General features: G+C 40.6%; 1 protein-coding gene across 1 annotated transcript; it reads right to left on the reverse strand.

The window, feature by feature from the left end:
* Window positions 1-3,343: 3,343 nt before the first annotated feature.
* On the reverse strand, window positions 3,344-25,223 carry LOC140069698 (transmembrane protein 151B). The gene is made up of 2 exons (XM_072115702.1): window positions 24,421-25,223; window positions 3,344-8,711 (listed from the first exon to the last, which is right to left on the reverse strand). The coding sequence occupies exons 1-2, from the start codon at window positions 24,517-24,519 to the stop codon at window positions 7,278-7,280; spliced, it is 1,533 nt and encodes a 510-aa protein (XP_071971803.1). The 5' UTR covers window positions 24,520-25,223; the 3' UTR covers window positions 3,344-7,277.
* Between the last annotated feature and the right edge of the window lie 709 nt (window positions 25,224-25,932).

Genomic DNA, 25,932 nt, shown 5'->3' on the forward strand with positions numbered 1-25,932 from the left:
AATGGTTGTTTGTTACATGGAGGGGTAAAAGCAATAGAGACCTAACATTATGAGCAGGGCTGGCTTCAGGTTTCAGTAGGCCCCTGGGCGACATAAACTCAGTGGGCCCCTTTATAGTAAACTCAGGTGGCGGCATTAAAAATCCTGAAACTGTTCCCTAGTTTATCATCCCAAACAGCCCCCTAACCAGCCCCTGGTTATTTTATTTAAGCACCCCTCACCCCCTCATGGTTATTTTATTTAAAGCCCCCTTCACCCTTATGGATTCATTAGATACAGCCCCCTTCACCCCATGGATTTCTTATGTACAGCTATATGTGGGCCTTCCAGCAGCCCTGGGCCCCGGCACTTGCCCAGGTATGCCTAGAGCTGGTGCTGGCCCTGATTTATGAGGGTTAAAAATAGAAAATTTTATTTCTCCCCCCAATCAGTTTTGTTCCAGTTTTGTTGTCATCGATAGATAGAAACCAGCCATTTATTGAATGTGCAGTTGAAGTTGAAATTTCCCATTTCCCAGGAGTCCTGTCCTCAGATCATATTGTGAGAAAAGTGCCTGTTATGGCTGTTACCTCACTATGACCATACATCGTATATGTTTGGCTCAGGTGCTGGCCTTTAAAATCTGGCATCACTGTAAATGTACGCAGCTGGATTAAAGCTTGTCTATTAGGCGCTTAGGTTGGGTACCTGACTGTACAGTAGGAGAGGCTGTTTTTTCCATCCAGTCTTCATAAGACTACATAGCATTTAATCAGTGCTATAGGGGGATCAGACTCCGGCCTGCGATCGTTGAGCGCCTCCCAATAGGTAAGCTCCTCCAGTAACTCCTAACGGCGTATGGGCTGTTTTGCCTGTGACTGGATTATATGGATGCCCCAGTTACAATAGAAAATTGGAAACCAAAACACATTGGGGCACATTTACTTACCCGTCCCATTGATGCCGCCTATCTGGAATGTCTGACGAGGATTCGGAGCTGCCGCGATTCACTAAGATCGTGCGTCCAATTTCCTGCATGTGTCGAGTCCCCGCTCAGGTCTGCGGAGTTCACCTGGTTCTACCTGGTGCATGTAAGTGCTGATCATGCGACACAATTTGATTTTTAAATTCTGCAGTTTGTCCAAATCAGTCAGGTTGTCCGACGGCCACGCCCCCGATTTGTGTCGCATGAAAGCGGGCGCCGATGCGCCACAATCCGATCGCGTGCGCCAAAAAACCCAGGGCAATTCAGCACAAAATGGAAAAATTCAAGAAACCCGACGGAAATGCGTCCGACGGACCCTTAGTAAATGTGCCCCATTGCCTCGTATGGCTCAGATGTACCATGGAGCGGAACATTGGGAGCGACAGAGGAGGAGGAGTGTACAGGTTTAATTTTTTTTTTACTTTTACGTATAATAGTTGGACAACCCCTTTAACTTTGTTATAAACTATAGCCAAAATGGGAAAGATTTATCAGAAGTGTCTCAAAGCACACTTGCTCTAGTTGCTCATGGCATCCTATCAGGGTTTAGCTTTATTAAGAAACAGTTCTGGGAAAATGAAAGCTGAGCTCTGATTGGTTGCCATGTGCAACTAGGATAGTTGTGCTTTCAGACACATCTGAAAAAATGTGCCTTAATGGGGGACAGAAAGAACAGATGTTTCCGACTATCCCAACACCGTCAAGTTTTTTTGCCGCAAGTGGGCGTGGCCTAACGTTTCCACATTATCCTCCACATTTTCTTGCCGGCATTTTTAGGCGCAAATTTAGGCGCACAATAGACCAGGCAAAAATTGGTCTGAGAGAAAAATTAAGGCACAGTGCATGTAACATTTGGGCGCAGACTTCATTACTGTCGGCATTTTTCTGGCGCACGACTGATTAGTTCCGTCTACCCAGTAGTCACTAACAGCCGTGCACCACTTTAATACATCGGGCTGTGCTTTACGGAGACTGATCTCCAGTGCCGACAGTCGTCCTTGCGGCACAATTAGTAAATCCCCCCCAATGTGTTTTTGTTGTGTCTGCGGACGTCTGCATCTCCTCCCCATCATGACCGAACCATCAATTCTCAAGTTTTTTGAACAAGCAAAGTGCTTTTGTAATATATTGGTATGGTCCTATTACCACCTGAGGTATAAGATGCAATCCAGTATAGTCTATCCAGCATCAGAGGGGTTGGCCACTTTACCTCATGTTTTTGCAATGTGTGTAAGTCTGGGGGGGGGGGGGGGCAGAATATTAGATAATTTACCAATATACATGTATTAAATGTTCTGCTTTCTTGATATGTAAAGTGTTTTACCTCATCAGCCAGACATTCCTGGCTGCAGATGAAGGGTCATGTAATTTCTACCTGTCCATGAACAATCGCCTTATGAGCATTACGAATACTATCATAAGGTCCTGACAGGGTGATTGTTCATGGACAGTTAGAGATCACATGACCCTCCATCTGCAGCCATTTTATGGTCAGGATTGTCTGATATCTGTGATGTAAGTGGTGCTCACATGGTGTCTATGATAGAAACGCCACAAATAAGGGATCAGATTCAACTGTTTGTGGTCCACAAAGTGAATCTGTTCTTTTGCATGTGGCCTTAGTGTGAATAGTACAAAAAAGCTGGGTTGCATGCTACCTGTCATGCATAAGCACATTACACGGAGCTTCCTGAACTGTCCAGTCAGGACTAATCAACCTGAGCTGGATCACTCATACACAGCAGCTGCGGGATGGTGCAGTGATTGATTACTTATGCCTTTCAGGGACAACACAGTGATTACATCATTCTCTGAAGCAGTGCATTATTAGGGTGAGGAGAAGTGCCTGAGCAGGCAGAGGAGCGACAGAGCCTCATTATCATAATTTTATAATAGTTTTTTTCAGAAAAACCACTCAGTTTAGGGATTAAACAAGACATGCTTTTGCATCAGTGTAGCTACAGCAAGGTTTGTTTGGTTCATAATGTATAAAAGCAAATGGTAGATTTTCTTTAAGAATTGTCCGCGCAACATATGTGTAGCACGTGACCCTTTTGAGTTTCGGCTGCACTATTCTTTACGCAACACAAATTTTGTCACTGAAATCGCCGTTCCGGAGCACAGTCGGACCATTTATCACACTTATCATGCAGAATTCAACAGAAATGTGTTGCACAAACCCATGTTAAAGGTGCACAAAAAAAGGTTGGTGCACTCTGTCGGAGCAGTGCAGGGGACGCCAGATTCATGAAGAATGGGCGCCCAATTCATGAATCTGGAAAAAAATTTTCTTAGGCTAGAAGCAGGGGAGAAGTTTAGTCTATTTAATATTTTTCAAGAAAAAGCACGCAACACAAGTTATTTAAAAAATTACTTTATGGTGCAACAGTCAAGCCGTAAGAAACTAGTCTGTAACATAGAATATTTTACATACAATCACTGACATGCTAACTCAACATGGGATTATTTATAGGACCAGATTTACCAATAGGCAATGATTTGGTGGGGCTCAAATGCTTTTTATTTGTATTTCATATATGAATAAGTAAATCCAGTTCTGTTTGCCCTTCATACTTTCACTTCTATAGGACGCCATATTAAGGGGGTTGTCTGGGTTTGTAAAAAAAAAAAAAAAAGGCTTAGGTGGGGTCTAGAAAAATAATAAAAATCTAATTCTTCTATTCTACCCGTTCTTCCCCTGCAGGGCCACCCTTGACTTGCCCATTCCTTATATACAAGTTTTCAAAAGCCTGGACAACCCCATTAACAAATATTAGCTTTTGTATTAATTTATGTTTGGAAATATCAAATATATTAGGGCATTAGAAGCCTTAAGGTAAAAACATGCAATTCTGTAGCGTCATTTAAGAAGAATCATGTAACAGCACCATATAATCTAACATTGCTATAGAAAAATAAAGTATTGTTGTTCACAATCTATCTTGATACAGTTACAAGGAGCTACAACTGGACCAGATGACGTAATATTTCTGACATACAAGTCAGTGCAGTCCTCTGCATAGTACAGTATACTATATACACATCTTGAGAATCGCATTATAGTCTATTTCTTTGCAGTCCTTCATACTTAAGTCAGAGGATATCATTGTCTTATGATAGTTTAGTGGAAACAAGTTTACAATGTATATATTCATTTGTAATATAGGCATTTATTGAGTACAGTGAATTGAAATATTATTGAAATGTGGATTTTCTCATGCCGACATGTCTCTGGAGATGTCCGCCATCACTGGTCATTTATTTGTGCATATAAAGTTTACATAGAGTTGCTCTTAGTTAGCAGTCCATACTTTCTTCCAACCAAAATCTACAAACCATCTAATTGTCCATCAAGCATTATTTTATTGTTGCCATTCATTTGCATTGATATTTTCATCTATACCAATTCTGATGGGTTTCCATCACATTTCATCATTTTAGCAGATTACTCTTGTCTTGTCTGGCTGACAATAACCGTAACAAAGGCTTCTTATGGAACCTGCAACTCAGATCTTAACCTTAAAGGGGTTTTCCTGCTGTTGACATTTGTACACTGTCAAATCATAAAAATGTGGGGTTTCAGGAGCTCCACATGAAAAGAATCAGCTACCATTCTATTCACTTCTGAATGACTATCTCCTTTAGTAGAGAGGTGGCGAAGTATGTAAACTAGCACACCCCTGCATCCAGGAGCTGTCATGGGGCATGTTTTTTTTTATAGCTTGATAGATTTTATTCCTAGTGGAGGGAACAGCATTGACATAAGCCAATATCCTTTGGGGTGCATTGGACACTTAACTCATGGAAAAATATCTTAAGAGTCCACTGCACAGTAAAACCAAACATAATAAGTGCCCTCCTATTGAAAAGCTGCTGCCTATGCCTATCGATAAAGGAGCCCAAAATGGCAGCTGTATGTACTTTGAAAGTCCAAAATACTTCCCCATAGAAAGAAACTTTAGAAAGCTTCATGTTGAGATGACAATCAAACTGATAGCTGCTCCTATGGTCACGTCATCATGAAACATCCTTTAGTCCACTATGATCTAGTATCCACCAAAGGGGAATGTCTTGGACTACCACACAGTACATATCGTGAAACCATGGTAGCCATATTGTGATATGGAAACAGAAATCCATAATGGGGTTATGGTAGCATTTTTCAAAATCAGGGCTATGTTTGGTAATATTTTTTACTGTGTCCTGGTCATTGTTTTTTTAACCTGTTAGTTGGATTAACCCGCACTAAACATTTCTTTGAAAACTACTATTATATAGCAGTACAACTATCCCTATATGGTTCCTTCCCATGCCTGTAAGTTCCACAGTCAATTTGTAAAGTTGACTCACCATCAATACAAATTACCCCATGTGAATCCAATCAACCTATTTCCCCTGGGCTGAATCAAGTATATTCATGTGCTTCCTGCTCAGCTGCGCCTCCAACCCTGGCTGTGTGACTCACTGAAGAGAATTCCTGGAGTAGGGATGAATTATAGGGTTGAGAGAGTGTTCTCTGAAGAGAATTCCTGATAGAGGGGTGAATGAGGGAGATAATGTACTACACAGACAACAGCTTTCTCTTTACTGATGGAGGGGTGAATGATGTAAATGAGCTGAGTTTATTCGACTGAAGAGAAAACAGACCCCCATGTAAATCAAGAAATTGGAGGCTGAGCTAGAAGAATATAAACATGCATCGATGGTGAGTTAAGTTTACACACAGACTGTGGAACTGAACAGGTATGGGGAAGAAGAATATAGGGATAGTTGTATTTCTGCATAACATCAGTTTTCAAATATATGTTTAGTTAGTGTGGGTTAGTTTATTTGACATGTTCCCTTTAAGACTTCAAGTCTATAACACCAGAGAGAGAAAATAAGGCCTATAGATATCAAGGATATTACTGCTAAATTACGAAAACATTGAATTAGAAATATCAGTAAACCTTGTTCCTAATGGTTATTTTGACATAATGTAATAAAACTGTATTTGGTTCAGTTCCCATAGAACCACTTATTTTTGAAAGTTACCTATTCCAAATATTCCATCATCATATTCTAAACTTTCTCTATACAGCAACATATTTACACCTTGGCATTGCATTTTTTGTTATTTTATAGAATATTTAGTTATGCTGATTGTTTGCGCTACTCTTTTATATCAAAGAACTTGTATTTTATTGTATATACATTAATGTATCATATGTAACTAGGCAAAGTACACAAAACATTCATAGTGGCCACCTTCTGCCAAATAAAGGTCAATAGATAGATAGATATCACCAATCCACCATGTGCTGTAGATAACACATATAGTACATACGATGGTGATATATTTGTTCTATTCTATTTGGTTATCTCCACGGACCACATTGGCTGCAGAAGTCTCTGAATGTAGTAAATAGAAAGACCACCAACACTTTTACTACACTATATGGTAAATTATATATAAAATGAGGTCAAAGTTGTGAAATAAAGTTGATATGACGTTTGCATAAACTAATAAATGTTACAACTTAGCACCTATTCCTATGGATTTCTGATGTGTTGTGTAATAACAGAGGTATGATACTGTCCCTTCAAGGTTTTCACTATATCTGGGACAACTTGCTTTGAGGCTATTTCTTTAAGACACATTATGTGAGAGGCTTTGTACATGTGGTATCACTGTTATATCTGGTGGTCATCACCATGAAACCCTCTGTACACTTTTGTTTAGCTCTGGTTTAGTAGTTCATAAAAGTTGCACATAGCAAAAAATTTGTTGACTTGCAGCAAAAACAGCAAAAAATAAGACAAAATATTAATATGCAGAACAATTTGATTGGTTAATAAGTATGGGGAGTCCTCTTGACTCTTCCTAATGGTCAGAAGAGAAGAGATCAGCCAAGCTTGAATGTGTCTGGGAGAGGATGGAAGGAAGTAAGTGTTGGTAAGTCTCATCTGTGAGATCAGGAAAACTGATGTTTAAGAGACATTCTGGTTTATACTACCTGAATTTCTTTGAAACTTTTATGGTTAACTACTAAATAACATCCCAGTACTGTTTTTGCTAAGAACTACTCATAAATTATTGCATTTTATTATTTCAGAGGCTGAAAACGTATGAAAAATAAAGTTATACAGCACAAAATGTTCTTCCTATAGATGTCCAAGACATTCATTTGCTAACATTCCAGAACTTTGGTGAAGTACATAACCTATTTCGGTTTTTCTTTTATCTTTAAAAACTGTATGTTATTGTGAACATCTTTTACCATACACATAAAGGTGCCTTTTGTGAGCTGGACTTTCCTCACTAATGATCCCTTCACAAGGATGTTTCCATGCAGGAAGAACGATGTATACAGAAGTTTCTGGTTCTGCATCCTTCCTGACGATGTACTATGAGGACAGGGAAAAAACGTGCGTCGTGGTAAGTGGGTGGATTTTCGTTAATTGCCAGTTGGCTAGAATAGGAGCAGCATCGGTCATCCTGACAAACACGCTCTGCTAAACTACTGCTGCGACTCCTCCAAAGACCTGTCCTATGAGATCCGTGTAGCTGGCATAGGGAGAAGCGGCTGGTGCTGAGAGAGAGGTGAGATCGCCCTCCACTACAGCTGTGCATAGCATGGCGAGAGAAGATTGATGAACTGCTGGATGCTCTGTTGCAGCCGTCACATCCACGCAAGACGCCATTGTAGCCACAAGCAGAGTACCCATTGCATAGTGATGCATCCGTCAGGTCCATTAGAACTGCCTCGGAATAGCTAGGGATCAGCTGGCGGTTGGTACAAATATGCCATTCCAATTCTGTACTGTCCAAGGTGCTGACACGTGGCATTCTGAATCGGTATATAGGCTCCTCTACAACTGCTTGCGGTGTATAGTCCATCCCTAAAAGTTTCTCAATATGATAATGAACATGGGCAGTCCTATATTCAATAAAAACCCGTAGTGGCCATGACAACATAAGTACAGCTGCTGCCCAGAAAGCATAGTGTGAAACATACCATGGTAGTCGTTCTAGATTGACATAGGCAATTACTAACTCTTTGAAATCCACATTTTTTAACTGCATCCCTTCTCTTGCTTCCATATAGTCATCTAGTCCTTCAATCTCTGTGAAGAACCTGGCACGCTGCGTGAGATATGAGTTTTCTGACTCCAGGTTAGCAAAGCTGAAGCACTTGGTGAACTTAAGTTTTGTTGCCGGATGGCGATCCAGATCCAACAAGTCTTTGGAAATGTCTTTGATCCCACAGTGTGAGTATTCAAATTCTGCTTCGGCCACATGAGTGTTAACCCGTTCATGGTAGACCTGAGTAGTTGTATAGGCATCGCCATGACGGTATCGAGTGACTTGTCTAGTGCGTCTAACAAAGTGGTAACTAATGGCCTTCCACCAGATGCAAGGTGTAGCTTGCCGCATACGTTGTATTTGATCATACACACTACTAATATCAGCTTTATGCTGTAGCTCATTTTTGGCATGACAGTGCCAGCATTCTACCAGGTAAACCACATACAGCATTGCTAGGAAGGCCAAGGGTATATAGACATAGCCATCCGAGCAAGGACTACCGTGGTAGATCATAGACCTTCCCTTCAGTGAGCTATCAAAGCTGAGCTTGGTAACACTCGTAACCTGGCACCAAGTGACAGCACAAAGGCAAACAAGCATAAGGATGGAGAGAAGAAGACATTTCCAGTGAGACTCGCGGCACATACAGGCACTCAATGACTGCTGCTCAGGACGTTGCTGCAAGACACAAAAAATATAGGACATGTAAGAATAGATACTTGTAACATCAAATGTATAGTTCTTAGATAAATGGACACTGTTTCTAGCTGCCGTTTTCTAAATGCCATCCAACCGCAATGTCAACCCCTAAACCAATTACAATTAAATACTATAGAACAGACATTTTGCTGCAATTAGGAAACCATTTACTATGACAGTAAATGGTATAAATGAAAGAACAACATAGAAGCAATGGGAGTATCAATCTGTCTTGATGCCTGAAATGCTGTGCACCACATTTATTGGGGTTTTTAGACGATTTTTAGGCAGTTTTCCTGACTTGGTTGAATAAGAGGCGTGACCATGGGTAAAAGGGCTTGCAGCCTTGTAGGAAATAGCCAGTGCACCAGAACATGTAATATTGTGGTTTAGCAAAATAAACCAGCCAAAAGGAGGTGTGAGTAGGACTCACCAGTCTTATACTGCACTAGATCAAAAGGCGTAACTACAGTGGTAGCAGCCACCATGGGGCCCACAGTGTTAGGGGGCCGATCAATGAATAAAGTATATGCACATTGCACAGCATAATATGTGTATAACATATAAGTGATGTGTATAAGCTGTATATGTGTTTGTATCTGTCATGTGTATATGCTGTATGTGAATATGGTGTGTGTGTATATACTGGATGAGTACATATGTCTGTATATTGCACTGTGTGTGTACATGTGATGTATAAATGTGTGTGCATGAGTGAAGAACTGTATGTTTATGTATATAAGTATATAAATGTGTGTATATATGAGTGAAATATGTATATTTTTAAGCAGAAAGGGGGCCCCATTTAGTAGTCTGCTATGGGGCCCCGCCTCTCCTAGTTACTCCCCTGCACCAGATTAATCATCCAGCATTAGACACAATGATCTGGCGCAGACGAGAACTGTCTGGTTCCATTCTGCACTGGTCTGATGACATATATTGTAAGGCAGCATATCCACTGTACCACTGAATACATTTAGCTAAAGGCTTATACTGAGTGCTTTGTCAATGTGGTCTTCTTATTTTCACCAGTCAAACCTTAAACAGGCAGTCCACAACTTACACACAATTTCAAATTAGATAAAAATAAGCTGGGGATCACCTGTACTATGGTTTAGATTTAACTACATTTGGCCACCAAGTTATTTCCAATAAAGGTAGTCTATGTTTAGTGGCAACTGACCCAAGCGGATCAAGCAACACCGGTGCATGGATACAAGTGTTGTGCTGATTTTAACTTGTCCTAAGACTTACAGTATTCAGAACCAATACCAGTTTATTACCATTTTTAAATAATTCTAAAAATTATTGGAGCACTTTTACTGAGGGCCGTGCGCCAATTTTCTGTCGCACTTTGCACGTTCTTTCTAGTGCAAACTGCATGCACAGGTATTTAAGAAGTATCTGCACCACATTTGTGTTGCACGCGACTGTTTTGTGGAGCATCTGCACTGGACATCATGCAACACAAATTTCTGCACTGAAGGGGGCGCTTCGGTGCTCAGTCGGTCTGTGTGCCAGATTTATCATGCAAAGTCCAACATAAATGTGTTGCACTGCCCAGTTTGCACTAGTCTTAGTAAATGTGCCCCATTATCCCTGAATTATCTTATTGTTCTAAAGTTATGGCATAGGAAAGCACGCTATTGCATCCTTATGACCTAATAGACCATCTGGAAAGGGCTATGAAAAAAGGTTTAGGAACTGCTGATATAAACGGGCTCCTTTGAGGCTGAAATCTGTGAATACACTTGTGAAACATTTATGTGTCCTGCTACCAGGCACAGCAGGAGCTGTAGAACTTGTGAAGCTAGTCCTCAACACATTTCAGAATCACACAGAGAAGGGATCGATGATGACTTATGTCACATCCACTCATCAATGAAAAAATAGAGTTATGGAGGACAAAGGAACTTGTGTAAATATGTCTTTAGGCTACAGCACAATCACGTTTAAAATGAATTTCCTGCAAAAATAAAACTCTCCAGGAAATAGAATGTTGTATGTCTATTTCTATAACAATAAACAAAAATAAGCAGGTGTAACAAATGCATAAGCCAAACAACAACTGAGGGCTCATTCACATGTTGCAATTACAACTGCATCATAACGGGTGTCATTACTTGCTAATGCTGCTTTTCCTGCAGTTACAGGTGAAACCTATTCAATGAATGCTTTTCCCCAGTTAAATGAAAAATCCAGCATGTCAAGCCAGGGACAATCTTCTAATATTTTTATCCACTGCCTCCTTCCTTCTAAAATCAACTTTTAAAATTATTCTAATGAGCCTAAAGGTCTTTGGTGTGCTCTCTCCCTCCTCCCTCTGCCTTTGTAATCTAGCAGCAGCAGCAGGGGAGGGGAGACCTGCTATGCTCATTGTAACAGCCTGTGAAGCTACAGCATGGATTCTTTTAAAAGTTTACTTTAGAACTTTACAATACATTTACGATGCAGTTTGAACGGCAACCTGTAAACGCAGCCTTGCGTAGAGATAAATCCTGCGCAGAACCCCACCAGATACATCAAATAAACCCTATTAGGTAGAAAAAGAGGAACAGCCGGACCTATAACAATTATATTATAACAATATCTAAAGTATATTTAATATTGTCATTTAATTGTTTCAGGGGTATTGTTTGTATGTTTTGCATAATACATACTTTTCCTTTCTCATTTTAAATTTAACAGAAACAATGGGGGTTATTTATCATCGGTTTTCCTCAGCTTTTGTGGAGTAAAAAAGTCCCAAAAAAAATCGCATTGAGGTTTTTTGGGACTTTTCACTGCTAAAAATTCTCAAAGGACTATTTGGGCTACTTTAATAAATCTGATAGGCAGCAGAGCTCCAAAAAAGGACATAGAACTGTCCCCAGGAGCCGGCCTAATGATAAATAACCCCCAATTTGTTTTTTTGCATGCTAGGGCTTTCTGGGATGCTGTGTAGCAAGCAGTCTATACGAACACAAACCGATCCCATGAGGTGCATGTAGTGTGGCGCCATGGGATGCATGTAGTGTGGTGCCATGGGATGCATGTACTGTGGCGCCATGGGATGCATGTACTGTGGCGCCATAGGATGCATGTAGTGTGGCGCCATGGGATGCATGTACTGTAGCGCCATGGGATGCATGTACTGTGGAGCCATGTAAAAATTCACATGTGAAGTATCATTAATTATCTGAACAAAAGCTGCATAAGAACTGATAATCCTATCAGGAATGAACATTTTAAACAAGTCTTTTATGTGCAAATATCAGACATTGCTATCTGATTTCTTTAGATCTGTTTATAAACTAAAGTGACATGATGGCGTCTAACAGCTAGCGGACAGCATTAATTCTGTCACATAGCGAATGCTGACAGGGCTAGAGCTATTGCTGACAGGATGTAGAAAGTGGACCATGCTCGCTGGTGATGAGCAGCTGGTATACACAGACTATTGCTGACTTTTCACTCTCCATGGGCAAATCTGGAATTCACTATACCACTTACAAAATACCTGGGTTTGCATGATAAGAAAAAAATATTACATTTGTCCAAAACCAGTGTCAAGCCTACTTTTGCATAAAAACACAATTTTAATACGGGAGATTTATTAGAAGTTTCTGACGTAAAACTGTTTTGGTTGGCAATGGAAACCAATCAGAGCGCAGCTTTCATTTTCCCACAGCTGTGAATGAAATGAAAGCTGTGCTCTGATTGGTTGCCATCATGCTCTCAGACACTTGTCATAAATCTCCCCCAATTATTATGATTTTACCAGCAAAAGGGCAAAACTAAAGCCTCCAGAACCCTGGTGAAAAAGTTCACATTGGGAACCCTTTTCAATTTCTCCTTGTGTCCTATAAATTATAACCGTTCATGTAACCTATTGATGCAGCACAAGCAGCCAGGGAAGAAAAACGCGAACAATGCACGCGTGAAAAACACAAAAACGCTAATGACTCCAAGGAAAAAAGGACCAAAAAAAGCAGCAAAAAACGTCAGTTTTTCACGCATTGCACCCTGATGTGAACTGCCCTGTGTGGAAGAGGCCTAAGTACACTGCCCTGACAAGGCGAACCCGCTATCAGGAACCTAACTAGGGCTCCCGGAGTGACCCTACAAGATGACAGGAAGACTTACTTCGTCTGGCAGTTGGTGGATGGTGGAGCGGACAGTTAACAGAAATACTGAGATAGACCAGTGTTCACACTGGTGCACAGAAAACTAACACAAGTCTGAGACCGGGAAAGTGGGGTCACACTGGGAGATGCACGACACGAAACATTACAAACAACACATACGGACAGACAAGCGGAGTCAGACACAGCAGGTAAAAACCAAGATGGTGGTAAAGGTATAGAATCGAATAGCAAATAGAATGGTCGGTAGGCAAAGCAGAAGTCAAATAAACAGAATAGCAAGCAACACAATAGCAAGAGCATTAAAGAACACATGAGAATAATCAGCAAGGTCTGATGGGAGTAGGCAGGTACAATCAGTCCCCAGGTTACGTACAGGATAGGCTCTCTAGGTTTGTTCTTGAGTTGAATTTGTATGTAAGTCAAAACTGTATATTTTATAATTGTAACCCCTGCCAAATTTTTTTTTTTGGACTCTGTGACTATTGGATTTTAAAAATGTTGGATTCTCAAAAATACCAGGATTAACAATAAAGCTTCATTGCAGACACCTTAGATAACTGCTATAACTGTTTATTGTAGCCTAAGGCTAAAGTACAGTAAATTACCAACATCTATAGGTCCGTTTGTAACTAGGGGTCGTCTGTAAATCGTGTGTTCTTAAGAAGGGCAGTTGTTGGACACGCCTCCAGCAGCACAACGGAGGAGCTGTCCATCAGCTGCAAAGGGCTGAAATGCAAAGAGCAGGGTGTGGCTCAATCAATCCAAACACAGAAACCTAAGCCACTGTTCACACACAAGAGACAAACATAGACATTGGCACAGATGTTACATTAGTGGTGCAAGTCCTGAGATATATGTGTTGCCCATTTCCTCCTAAAAGGAGTATACATTAAAAAAAATTAATTACAAAAGATTAAATTCAAAATTTCAATCATGTTTTTTTTTTTACTTTTTCATGATAAAACTCTTTACAAAAAAAGTTTTTTGTTACCAAATTTCAAGACTTAAAAATATATATCTGTTGTTCAGGGGCTTGTTTTCTTTGGGACCTGTTTTATTTTTAATTGATACCATTTTGGAGTTTACAGGGTTCTTAAAAAGTATGATTTTACTATGGGGTCTAAATACTATGTCACACCCTTTCAGTTCTCAGTGGCATGCAGCCTACCTGGCTATCTTTTCCGTATCAAAGTGTTAGAAAACTTCAATATAGATGATATTTGACACCAGTAAAGCTTTCTCGCCTACATGTCTCCCTCTAGATTGCCGGATATATGGGCAAAATTGCTCTCTGCTACATATTTGGTGGGTATGTACAGATACAAATAATTTATGGAAGAAAATAGGCAGATTCCTATCCCACCTTTGTGGCTTCCCTATTATACTAGATGCTCCCTTAGATCTACTGTCTACAAATGTTGATACCTCACCATAAATTCCTTCACTACACAAAATAATCAAAAGGATTCACTACAATTGCTGGTACAAAACATTTATTGTCTTTTTACTAAATAAAGGTCCCTCTTTCTACAACAATTAGGATATATGGTAATCAAACTCCATCAATTCTGGTATTACTGAAAATTCTGATTGATAGGTCATCCAATAATAGTCTTCTCCTTACACCTCTTTTTAAAAAAAAAAACTCTCTCTTTGACCAGAAAGATCCTTCTATTGTGACTTGCTATATATTATAAAACAATGTCGTATGCTAATGATTTCAGACTGTTTTTATTTATGTTATTCCCTTCTTCCCTTTCCTTACCCCTCACAATTTTGCTAGCTCAAGCTTGCTGTGTAGTTTATCACTGTAACACTTATAGATACTGAAAGATTGCAACATGCAAAGAATTTTATTATGTACCATTGAGCATTTGTATCCTATTGTTCATTGTAATATTATTTCAAAATCCCCCAAAAAACAAATGAGAAAAATACTGTGGCCGGTATTGATATCTAACCTGTTGGTAAGGAAGGGGTTATTTTTTTAATTAATATTTAATTTTGCTTTGTTTTTGCTTTATTTTTTGTCAACTAATGGACTTTATTTTAAAGTCCTAATTTGTCTTACATAGGAACTTGAGCATAAAATTAAAATAAATGCAAATAAACCTGAGCCTGGAGCCCCTCAGGCTCATTTGTATAATTTTAAAAGCCATTTTTTTGTAAAAACCAGGAAATAAGAAGCTAAAAGAGAAGGTAATCTTGCCAGAGGGGGCACACACCAGGATGTACATGCGTTTGGTTTACAATCCTTTATCCTTGTAGTAGATTTCCTTTAATTTAATTCATCAGAAAATTCTTCACATGTATGTTATTAAAAAAATGTAGATTCATTATTGCAATTAAAATAAATTGCCTGATTAACAATCTATTGTTGCCTACAGCTCTTATGTGGGTCTGTTTATCACCATATTTACAGACTACAAAGAAATTCTCTGAAGTTTGATGCCAACACTGTGTTTCCCCATTCCATCTGTCCCCTACTTTTTGTTTACCTACCAAATGTGTTCTAGTAAGAAGGAATAATTGTGGCATCAGACTACACAACGTTTGTAGTCTGTTTCTATAGTGACACTAAATAATCTTCTTAATTAAGAATACACAGAATTTTTCACAAATAATATTTATAAAGTGACTTGATTATTTTTATACATTGATTGACAATTGTAGACAGTCCAAAATAACTAGACCATCCCCGTCTCATACTTGTGACTGTTTCTTATCAGCAAATTTTATATTATTTATTTTTCAGGAAAATACAGTTAAATATGCAATAGCTATAGCTTATCATACCATAGCTGGAAAATCCATTATTTACACACTGACCTATTTCCCCACTAATCTGCATGAGAAATTACTAAAACCCAGCATACTGAACATTAAGATATCATATAATTCTTACAGCAATTACATCAGTCATGAGAACAATTTCTTGGATTTCACACCACTTTATGCCGTTATTATGTGTCATAATAATAAGCACAAAATAATGTCTATGTTCATCATAATGACACATACCGAAGAGCGAGATAAGATCTTTAAGGATGCTCTAATTTCCCTAAATAGTAAAATGGATGAGTAGTTACTATGCACATTTGTCACACTTGTGGGGACAAGTGTAGGGAAAGTCTCTATGGGAAGAATCTGTGGACCTGTTTGGTGTGAGACCCGCGGTGGCAGCCAAGGTATCAAATGCAGGAAACAGTCACAGCCTGAGATGACAGCAGGAACGCAGTGGGACACTGGCAACACTAGTACAGAGTGAAGACATCGCTGAGCTGTAACCCAGGAAGGCACAGCAGAAGAACAGGATGGCACCACTGGGCTGGAACCCTGGAAAGCACAGCAGGAGCAGAGTCGTACGGGAACGGACCACAGGATACGGACCACAGGATACGGACCTCCAAACACGGACAACAGGATACGGACCACCGGACACTGACCACAGGATTTGGACCACAGGATATGGACCACCGCACATGAACCACAGGATATGGACCACCGGACGCGGACCACAGGATATGGACCACCGGACACGGACCACAGAAGACTTGAAGATCCAGTGGGGAGTGAAGGGAGCCACCGGGTTATATAGGAAACCCGGAAGTGACCTGCGCCAATGGGAAGGAAGCTGGCCCAGAGAACTCAGCGCGCATGCCCTAGCAGGCGTGCGGCCTGCACGGCGGGACCCGGAGCAGAGCCAGGAGCCAGGAGAGGTAAGTTTGGGCAGGGGGACGGGGACAGGTACACAGTGAGGCACAGGTGAACCTGCGATCCGCGACATGGATCGCGGGAGCACCCGTGACAACATTTGTATCGGCCAGCCATATTGTATACATCAATTGGGTCATTTTGAAAAAAGTTCTATAAATAGAGTTAAAAATATATCTTACACGGCTAAAATGTGTAAAGAGATTTCACATGAAGAATAGAGAGAAACCCCCTTTGGCATTCTTTCTTCGTGGATAACATGGTTGATCATTGATTTGAATGGATGGCATGCAGTAGCTCTAAGAGGGACATGCAAACCCAGACAGAGCTTCCCCGATCCATAGTATTAAAGTAGATAAATACAGATATAAGAACCACAATTTTGATGTCCATTGGTCCATAGTGGGACAAAAATTACTCATTGATTCCAAATACAGCATCCGGTGTAGATCTCGTTCCCAACATCTTTTTATCTATTAAATGACATGCCCTATCCACGATGATGGATATCTCAGTGGGGTCTCAATGATGGGACCCCCACAGATCTCCCGTCGCACTCAGAGATGACCGGAGCAGCCGGTTGCACATGCTCATGGGTGCCCCATTCATCTGTAAGAAGCTGAGGCCGTTCTTGTGATCTGTGGAGGTCCCATCACAGAGACCCCCACGATCAGCAAGTAAGGCTCTATCCTATGAATAGGGAATAACTTGCTTAGATGGGACAACCCCTTTAATTTCAGAAGCTTTTCCACAACAGCTGTAGTTTTCATTTAATAATAATCTTTATTTATAAAAACACCATCAAATTCCATAGCACTATAGTCACTGCCATACATACATGGACAGTAAACATTTGCATGCTATTCAGAGAGATTATTTAAATATATAAAGAAATCTCAATATATGTTTATTTGGACCCTCTTGCACAGTACTATATATGCTGTACCAAGCAATTCTAAGTAATGCGACTTACATTGATGAAAATCCATGTATTTGATAAAAACTGTTTTGCTAATTATTCTGGGTAGGGTTATCAGTGGCAGATGAGTGCTCGGCCTGTGATCAATAGGTCAGCCTGATTGAATGGAAACGGCCATACAAAGTTCATTGACCTCTTCATCCACAAGCTCATACTTTGCCGAGCGGAGTACTTAGTAGATAGTAGCCTTGAGAATACTAGACAGAGAACCCTGCATGCCATAAGAGAACAGAGTTTATAGTGTAAAAAGAGAAAGCTCCTCTGTGTATCCCGTTATTGATTCTCATCTGATATTAAGATCTAGTGGTGGATTCTGCTTCAAGTAATACCAGGCAGTGTTAAACAAATAAAATTTTATTGATTTTGAAATGTCTTTATGGTTGAATCATTTTTGCAATTGACCATTCTACTGCTTACTCAGCCACTGACATAGGGAAATTGTTTTGTAGAAGGTTGTTTAGGAATGGATTATCCACATATGCCTTGAAGGGGTTTCCCATTACAACAAATACACGCCGATAAATGCATGGTTACTACACGTCCGACTGCTGGGACCCTCTTTAATCAGTAGATAAAGGGTTCTATGTTCCCTCTTGCATGCTTCACTGAAATGGGAATATGGAAATTCTCTAATTTGTAAATGGAAAAAATGTGTTGTTTTAGGGGAACCTCCCTTTAAGAATTGTTCTAGATGGGGTCATACACAACGTCAGTGGGCAGACTTCAGTGGCATTTCATGGCATTTATTGGACGTCCTTTAACAGAAGGACCTAGAAACCACTCATCTTACAGTGGGTATGGAAAGTATTCAGAGACAGAAATTTGGCAAGGCACAGATCTGGCCAAGGTTACAAATTAATTTCTGCACCGTTAAAATTCTGATGAGTTTTTGGTGATAATTTTTAGCGGTATGTGTGAAGAAAAGCAGCGCACTGCTCATCACCTGCCAAATACAATCCCAACAGTGAAGGACAGCTGGTTGCAATTGAAGGAAAGATGAATACCATCATGTACAGAGAGATCCTGGATGAAAACCTCATCCAGAGCTCTGGACCTCAGACTGGGCTGAAAGTTCATATTCCAACAAGACAATGACCCTAAGCACACAGCTAAAATAACAAAGCAGAGGCTTCAGAACAACTCTGTGACCATTCCTGACCGGCCCAGCCAGAGCCCAGACCTAAGCCCAACTGAGCATCTCTGGAGAGACATGAAAATGGCTTCCACTAACTTCTACTCAATACTGAGAAAAGGGTCTGAATACTTATGACCAAGTTTTTGTTGTTTCATAAATTAGCAAAAATATCTCCATTTCTGGTTTTTTCTATCATGATGGGGTTCAAAGTGTACTCTTTTGATCTTACCAATTGGCTGCAATGAAACAAAGAGTGAACAATTTAGTAAGTGTCTAAATAGTTTCCGTGCCCACTGTATGTCACTGGTCAAATGCATAGATGCATGTAGATGGGATGCATTATAGTTACTCATGACTATGAAATGGGAAAGTCTAAGCCAAATTCCAAAGGTATTGAACGCTAGCAAAATTGGATGGAATCATACTAGCATGATTCAACACTAAGTGAAAATCAACAAGAACTTCATTCTTTGTGACCTTGACATTACTCAAATTTACGATCTTATTTTTTTTTTTTAGAAAAATAACCTTGCATTGTACAATGATTAATAGATTCTTCATTCTGCATTTAACAAAATATGATACTTTTTAGAGCAAAATGTAAAAAATCCAATAATTATGAGAAATAAAACCTACAGGATCTTTACTGTGTCAAAGATATTTGTAATGTTGATGCCCTCTCAACCTTGATAAAACATAGTAGTTGCCAGTACAGGAAGAAAAAAATACTAACCCCCCCCCCCCCCCCCAGTTCTACAGCCATGTTTTGGGGGACATTTAGCTTAGGATTTTCTGTATGGTGGACATTTAGTATTGGATTTTCTTGACTTTTTGGCATCAAAAAGTGGCAGTATAATTGCATTGGTGTTTTTTAGTTCTTAAAAAAAATCGCAATGGCCTATTCACGGCACTCAAAAATAGTAGCTTAAATATAAAATCACTGCTAGTGCAATATGAACAGCCAGATAAATTACATAGTCACTCCTTTCGAATATGTGTTTTAAATCATTTTACGATTATTCTGCAATAATCGGACTGGATTTTTACAATCTGTCCTAAGGAGTCTATCTAATGATAAATAATCCATATGTACTTGATGTTTTGACTGGTTCCATTTTTTTGGTGGTTTTATGTTCCTAATGCTGGCTGTATATCTTGGCGGGCTTCATCTTCCGGTGCGACCAAGGAACTTAACAGCTCTCTCCATACACCCTGTACCGAATCATAGCATACTACAAGAGTTAAGGGCTGAGGATGAGGACCTTTTAATGAACATAAAACTCAATTTAACCAAGGGCCAAATCAGCCTTATGGTTTCTTTCCGAGGATCGATGGTACTATAAATGTATAAATTCTCCTCTTGACCAATTAACGCACATACCATTCCCTTACCACAACAAGATATTGCCAATATGCTATCACATGTAATTATGTATTTAGCCACATATCATTTTATAAGTTGTACCACCCATTAACACCAATAACTCCTCCTTGTATCAACTTCAGAAACTCCCGTTATAGGGATGTGTATTAATAAAGGCTTTTTGGGTGAGGTCTTTGGAGATATTTCCTAAGACGTTGAAAATGATGTCTGAGTGTTTATTGTCGGTCGTTACATAATTTAATCTACCTGAAGAGTATTACTCTAACACAGTAATGTTTTACATGCAACCATTCATAAATGTTCCTTTTCACCAACATCTTACCATCAGGTCAGCTTTATCTGGTCGGGCCATTGCGTGGCCTGCAGCAGGAGCTCCAGGGAAGATCTAGCCAAAAGGTTGTGGCACCAAGTGATTACTTGCATCAAGTTTTTACATGCTGCAGACCTTGTGGGCTGTATAATATGTGGTGGGGCCTTGTGTTTGACCTGCATACTTTAATCCCATGATTGTTCTAAAAATATCCCAATCACTGATTGCTCACTATAGAAAGGTAAAATAGCAGTCAGCCAAATGCTAGCTCAGCCAAAACCTCTCTCACCATATTTCTGCAGACTTAGGTCTAGCAGGTGTACTTTATATGTCATTGGGCAGTAGTCTCCTGCCAGACACTTCTAGTAGCAGCTTATTTCCTGAGGGATTTGTAATGCAAACAGGAGTTTGATTGCGCTGTATAAATAAAGATTTATGACTATTATTATGGAGGAACATAGAATTGGCACAATAAAATTGACTTGCTCTGTACTTACATCCCTTGAATCACCCTATTGCTGCCAAAGTTGTCCAACTTTTCTTTTCAGTGTTTAGGGGCTTAACTTAAAAAACTTAGCACCAATGCAATACAGTATCTGTATAAGGTCCCCCACCTACCATGTGTCATTTTAAACATGGTGTCCTCTATATTTTATATATGAGAGACTTATAGCCCATATAGTTATGACCCTATTACCAGAAGAGATTTGGTTTTCTACTAATATACATCAGTCTTAATCTGCCCCTAGCTAAGGAAGCCCCTAAGGTCCATTAGCATAATTGTAAAAGTTGACTTTAGAAGAAAGGGGCCATAGATAACCGTTTTAATCTAAAACTTTTATTCTCCCATTCAGAAATAAAACTGTATATTCCCCTTGGCGCTTCTGCTGTTTCACAGCTGGTGATGTGTCTGCAGCAGGGGAGCTCTGCACAAGCGCAGCACTTCCTATTCGTCTGTCGGCTATCGATGGCAGTGGAACAGGAGCTACTGCACGGAGATGCGTCAGAAGAGAGAACGCTGAGAGGCCTGGCAGACCTCCAGAGGCTTCATGGGGCGTGGAGTAGCCTTTACCTCTGAAGCTACTCCACGCCCTCAGTAGCCCCTGCAATTAATTTGCATACGAAGAAAATAAAATTTTATTTCAGAATGGGAAATAAAATTTCCCAGGGAGAGAAAATCTACCTCCAGAACTACTTTAGAAAGTAGATTCTTAATGACAGATTTTCTTTAATACTTGCTTTGACTTTCATATTCAATTAGCTTCACAATCTTTTTTTGGCACAGACCGTGATGCCCTAATTTGTTATAATACTTATCTAGGAGATTAATTGCTAAATATGATTCTTTGCTAGATAAAATGTCATCACTACAGGATGGGGTTCATCAAGAAACATGAGATATTCATTCGATTTATCCAAAGTGAGGATTAGGATGCCTACTAACTTGAAGTTGCCAGGCTCCCAATTACAGGCGGTCCCCGACATAAGAACACCTGACTCCTAGTTACAAACCAACCTCTGGATGTTAGTAATTTGCTGTACTTTAGTCCCAGGCTACAATAAACAGCTATAACCGTTATAAACACCTTTGCGACCAAGGACGAACTTTATCGTCCTCGTGCTGCGAAGGGTGTATGGAGAAAGCTCACGAGCTGAGCTCTCTCCACACACAGCGGGTGACGGCTGTATAATACAGCTGACGCCCACCTGTTACTGGCGCGGTCAGTGCTGGCACTGATTGCGGCAGTTAACCTGTTAAGTGCCAAAGTCGAACCCAACCGTGGCACCTAACTTACCTTTACATGTTGGATAACATCCTATTGAAGAAATGTTGTCAAATTGCAAATGAATTTAATTAAATGTGAATGCCCAGATGCAGAAGAGATATGAAGGAAGAGAAGACTGCTGCGGGGGAATGGAGAAGGGGAGTATGCTGTAGGAATGGGGACATCGCATGCAAACATACATTTTTGGCTATGAGACAATGACACCAGACCCCATCCACCCTGCCCACTGGCCCATGGAAAAAAATTATGCTCACAGCTGGTCCCAGGACAAAAAAAAGGTTGGTGATCACTGCTGTACATAATGGGGGACTGCTGGCATATTGTATTATTTATAGTACTATTCATCTCATATATGAAAGGTGCATCATATGGGCCTCTTAGACCAGTATGCGACCGAACCCTCTGTATCCACAAGATAAGTGATAGTGACAGCACAGTGACTCTCCACATAGTATATGTGAAATACAGAAAAAGTGATTCCCATTCACCTGGCTGTTTCAGTACACAGCATTTCAGAAATGAGTTACAATGGGGCTCATTTACTAAGGGTCCGAACGCTGCACTTTCATCTGGTTTCCCCAATATTTCCGATTTGCACCGAATTGCCCCAGGATTTTGGTGCACGCGATCGGATTGTGTCCCATTGGTGCCGGCTTTCATGCAACATAAATCGGGGGCGTGGCCGTCGGACAACCCGACGCATTCGGAAAAACCATGGAATTTAAAAAATTATTTGTGTCGCAAGATCAAGAACTCACATGCACCAGGAAGAAGAAGGTGAACTCCGGCGGACCTTGGCGCAGAAGCGACACCTGCTGGATATCAGGCGCACGACCTTAGTGAATACCGGCAGACCAGAATCAGCGTCAGACAACACACCGCGGGATCGCGACTGGACTGGGTAAGTAAATGTGCCCCAATATGTTGGTTGCCACTTTTTTGAATAGGGATGACATGTCACATACATATCTCATATGTCTTTCATAGGAATAGCTACTAGGTAACAGTAGAAGGTCTTTTTTTAAGGAGTTGCCTGCTTTCAACCTTTTTTCCTACATCCTCATGGAACATGTTTATTTAATGGAGGGATTTCCCTCTATCAGCTCCGTCTCAGATCTGTTAGCAGTAATGGACTGCAGGGAGCGGTAGCGTCATTCTGCATTTACTCCTTTCCCAATATTTGAATATTTTATAATAATAATACTTTAAATGCACAAATCAATGAGATGCTAGTACTGTCTATAACAACACGTATCTGACCTGACATAGCCCCCGCTACCTCTAAACTGCACCCTAGGATATTTGCAGTATGGACCAGCAGGGTTACATCACACATGCCTATGCAAATAGAAGCGACTTGCATCATCATCATCCGGATTTTACTTCATACATAATAACCTAATGCAAACTTTTTGACTTTTTTTGCCGCAGATCCATCAATTCCAAATGTCCATGTGAAGGAAGCGCAGTCTGGACAGGTATAACTTGTGGATATTAATAAGGTTAGGTTTTGAAGTAATGGTAATCCACAGCAAAGGTCTGCATCCCTGCAAACTCACTGAAAAAAAAAACCCTGCTGGGAAAAACTGCAGTGTTTTTAGCCTCACGCCTGCAAAGCGTTCAATGCAGAATTGACAAAGAGATAAGTATTGTTGTCATAGGACCTAGCAGAGCTTTTCCCCGGCGCATTGTGTTTGCCACACAGGGGCGGGAAGCCTGCAGAAAAATAATAGGACCTGCAAGATTCTGCATTGAACACGTCCTTTGGATTGTGTTTTATGTGCTGCCTGGATGTCTGCCTTATCTCATAGCAGCACATTGGTGCTACACATCCCTCATCAGAGGGGCAGTATCAAGAAGGATGCTCAGCACTGCAGCCCGAGTGCCTTACTACCGCTAATGTAACCCCTACACTGCCGGAGCCTAGCATATCTCTGCCATTGACAGATTTCCGAGGAATTTGTTACAATGTCTATGAATTCAAACGAAAGAGTAACATAATACAATATGGCATACTTATCTGACAATGGTTATAGATATATTATTACCTGTATAATGTACAACGCCATGGAACACGATGGTGCTATATAAATCAATAATACTAGTGATCAGATATGTTTGTATGTAAAATGCAGGCATGAATACATAAGCACACACATTGACATCTATGTATGTATCTGGTGATGTTTTGCAGGTGTAAGGTATGACATTGTATGGATATAGTAATAGTAGAAATGACCTTCACTGCTCACCTCCTCATTCACATCCACCTCAGGTGTAGGTATATCATTTGCAGCTGGGGTATCTGCAGGGGTTTCAGCAGCTGCTTCACTTTCTACTTCAGTAGACATCCTTTGCCATTCTATTTCTCCAGGTCACCCTGATGCAGTGGAAGGAAATCCTGTTACCCAGTAGAAGATGCTAGCATCACTTTGAATAGAGACTCAGCCAATGCTGCAGACTGCACCCCATCTCTACCACAGTTCTTCAGTCCCATCTATAAAGCAGGATTAACACATTCTCTCTCCTCCCTATTCACCTTCTCCAGCCACCCATATGTAGAAGAGAGGAGGGAGAAATACTAAACAGCCCCATCACAGCCCCTCCACTGGAGATCTGTGGGTCACCTTATCTGCAGGAGCAGAAATGGCACACTGGGCAAAGTAGCTGGCACCCTGCTGTGTACTGCAGGGGAGAAGGTAACTTCAGCTTAAGGATAGTAGACCCCTGGAGCTATGACAGGGAAGAGTCCAGCTTTCTTTTTTCTGCTTCTGATGTCTCAGTTGTGTGCACACCCCTTTCCTCCAGAGCAATACATCAGAGCGCAGGAGGTACCAGCACACACAGTGCCACACTACATCCACTACATACACTGGCACATCCCCTGGTGCTGCATTGGAAGCTCTGTGGACTCCTGCCAGGAACATAAGTAGGTGCCCAGATCTGTTGGTCTTTCTAAATCACCCTCATTATTTTTTCAGGAGATGTCCAGTTCTCCCACTCTCTTTGGTGATGGAAGCTGAAACTTTCCTAGCCTGCATTAGTCCTGGCCAATTATACCCATCGTGTATAGACTGCGCTATTTCTGGCTCGGATGATATACCAGCAATGAGAAAATCCTGTTGGGAGTTGCAGGTGGGAATTAGGGGCTGGCGCTGAAGGGTTGTGCTTCCTAGCAGCAGGTCACAGCCTTGGAGAGATGTTACATGTTAGATCAGTGGAGATAATGGGGAAGGAGGGAGGATAGAAATCCTTGCTATGGTGTTAAAATGAGGCAATGACATAATTGGAGATCACAACAGAGATGTGAGGAGATACAGAGAGGTGTCAGGCATTGAAGGTGAGATGAAGAACAAGTCCTAGAACAGATCTATTGGGAATAGTCAATGTATATACTAATAGACTCTGGGACATAATCACTGCAAGTAATATTATTGAAAATTGAAAATGCAGCCCCCCCACTGTGCCGGATGATGCTACCTGACACACTTGTAGCCAGTCATTAGACACAGACATTAGGGACATCTAGTACCTTACAGGGGATGATCTGCTCCATCACTAGGAGGACGTCTTTACAATTTATCCCAGTCACGGTTTATCTCTGCAGAATTCAGTCAAATGTCTTCACCTCTATACACCACAACTCCGCACATCACCCCCCCCCCCCCAAAAAAAAACACAGTCATTTATATTATAATAGACCGTGTTCCTAAATACACAACACAACTGAACACAGTATTCCCCACATAAAACATCCATTATAT

The sequence above is a fragment of the Engystomops pustulosus genome, chromosome 7, assembly GCF_040894005.1.
Source record: "Engystomops pustulosus chromosome 7, aEngPut4.maternal, whole genome shotgun sequence".
Classification (NCBI taxonomy): domain Eukaryota; kingdom Metazoa; phylum Chordata; class Amphibia; order Anura; family Leptodactylidae; genus Engystomops; species Engystomops pustulosus.

Bases quoted from the DNA above. Each gene is read 5' to 3' on its own strand.
- LOC140069698 (XM_072115702.1), bottom strand. From the start codon at position 24,519: ATGTCTACTGAAGTAGAAAGTGAAGCAGCTGCTGAAACCCCTGCAGAT. The intron at 8,712-24,420 runs GTGAGCAGTGAA...TGTGTCTTGCAG, and splicing joins AGGTGGATGTGAATGAGGAG to CAACGTCCTGAGCAGCAGTC.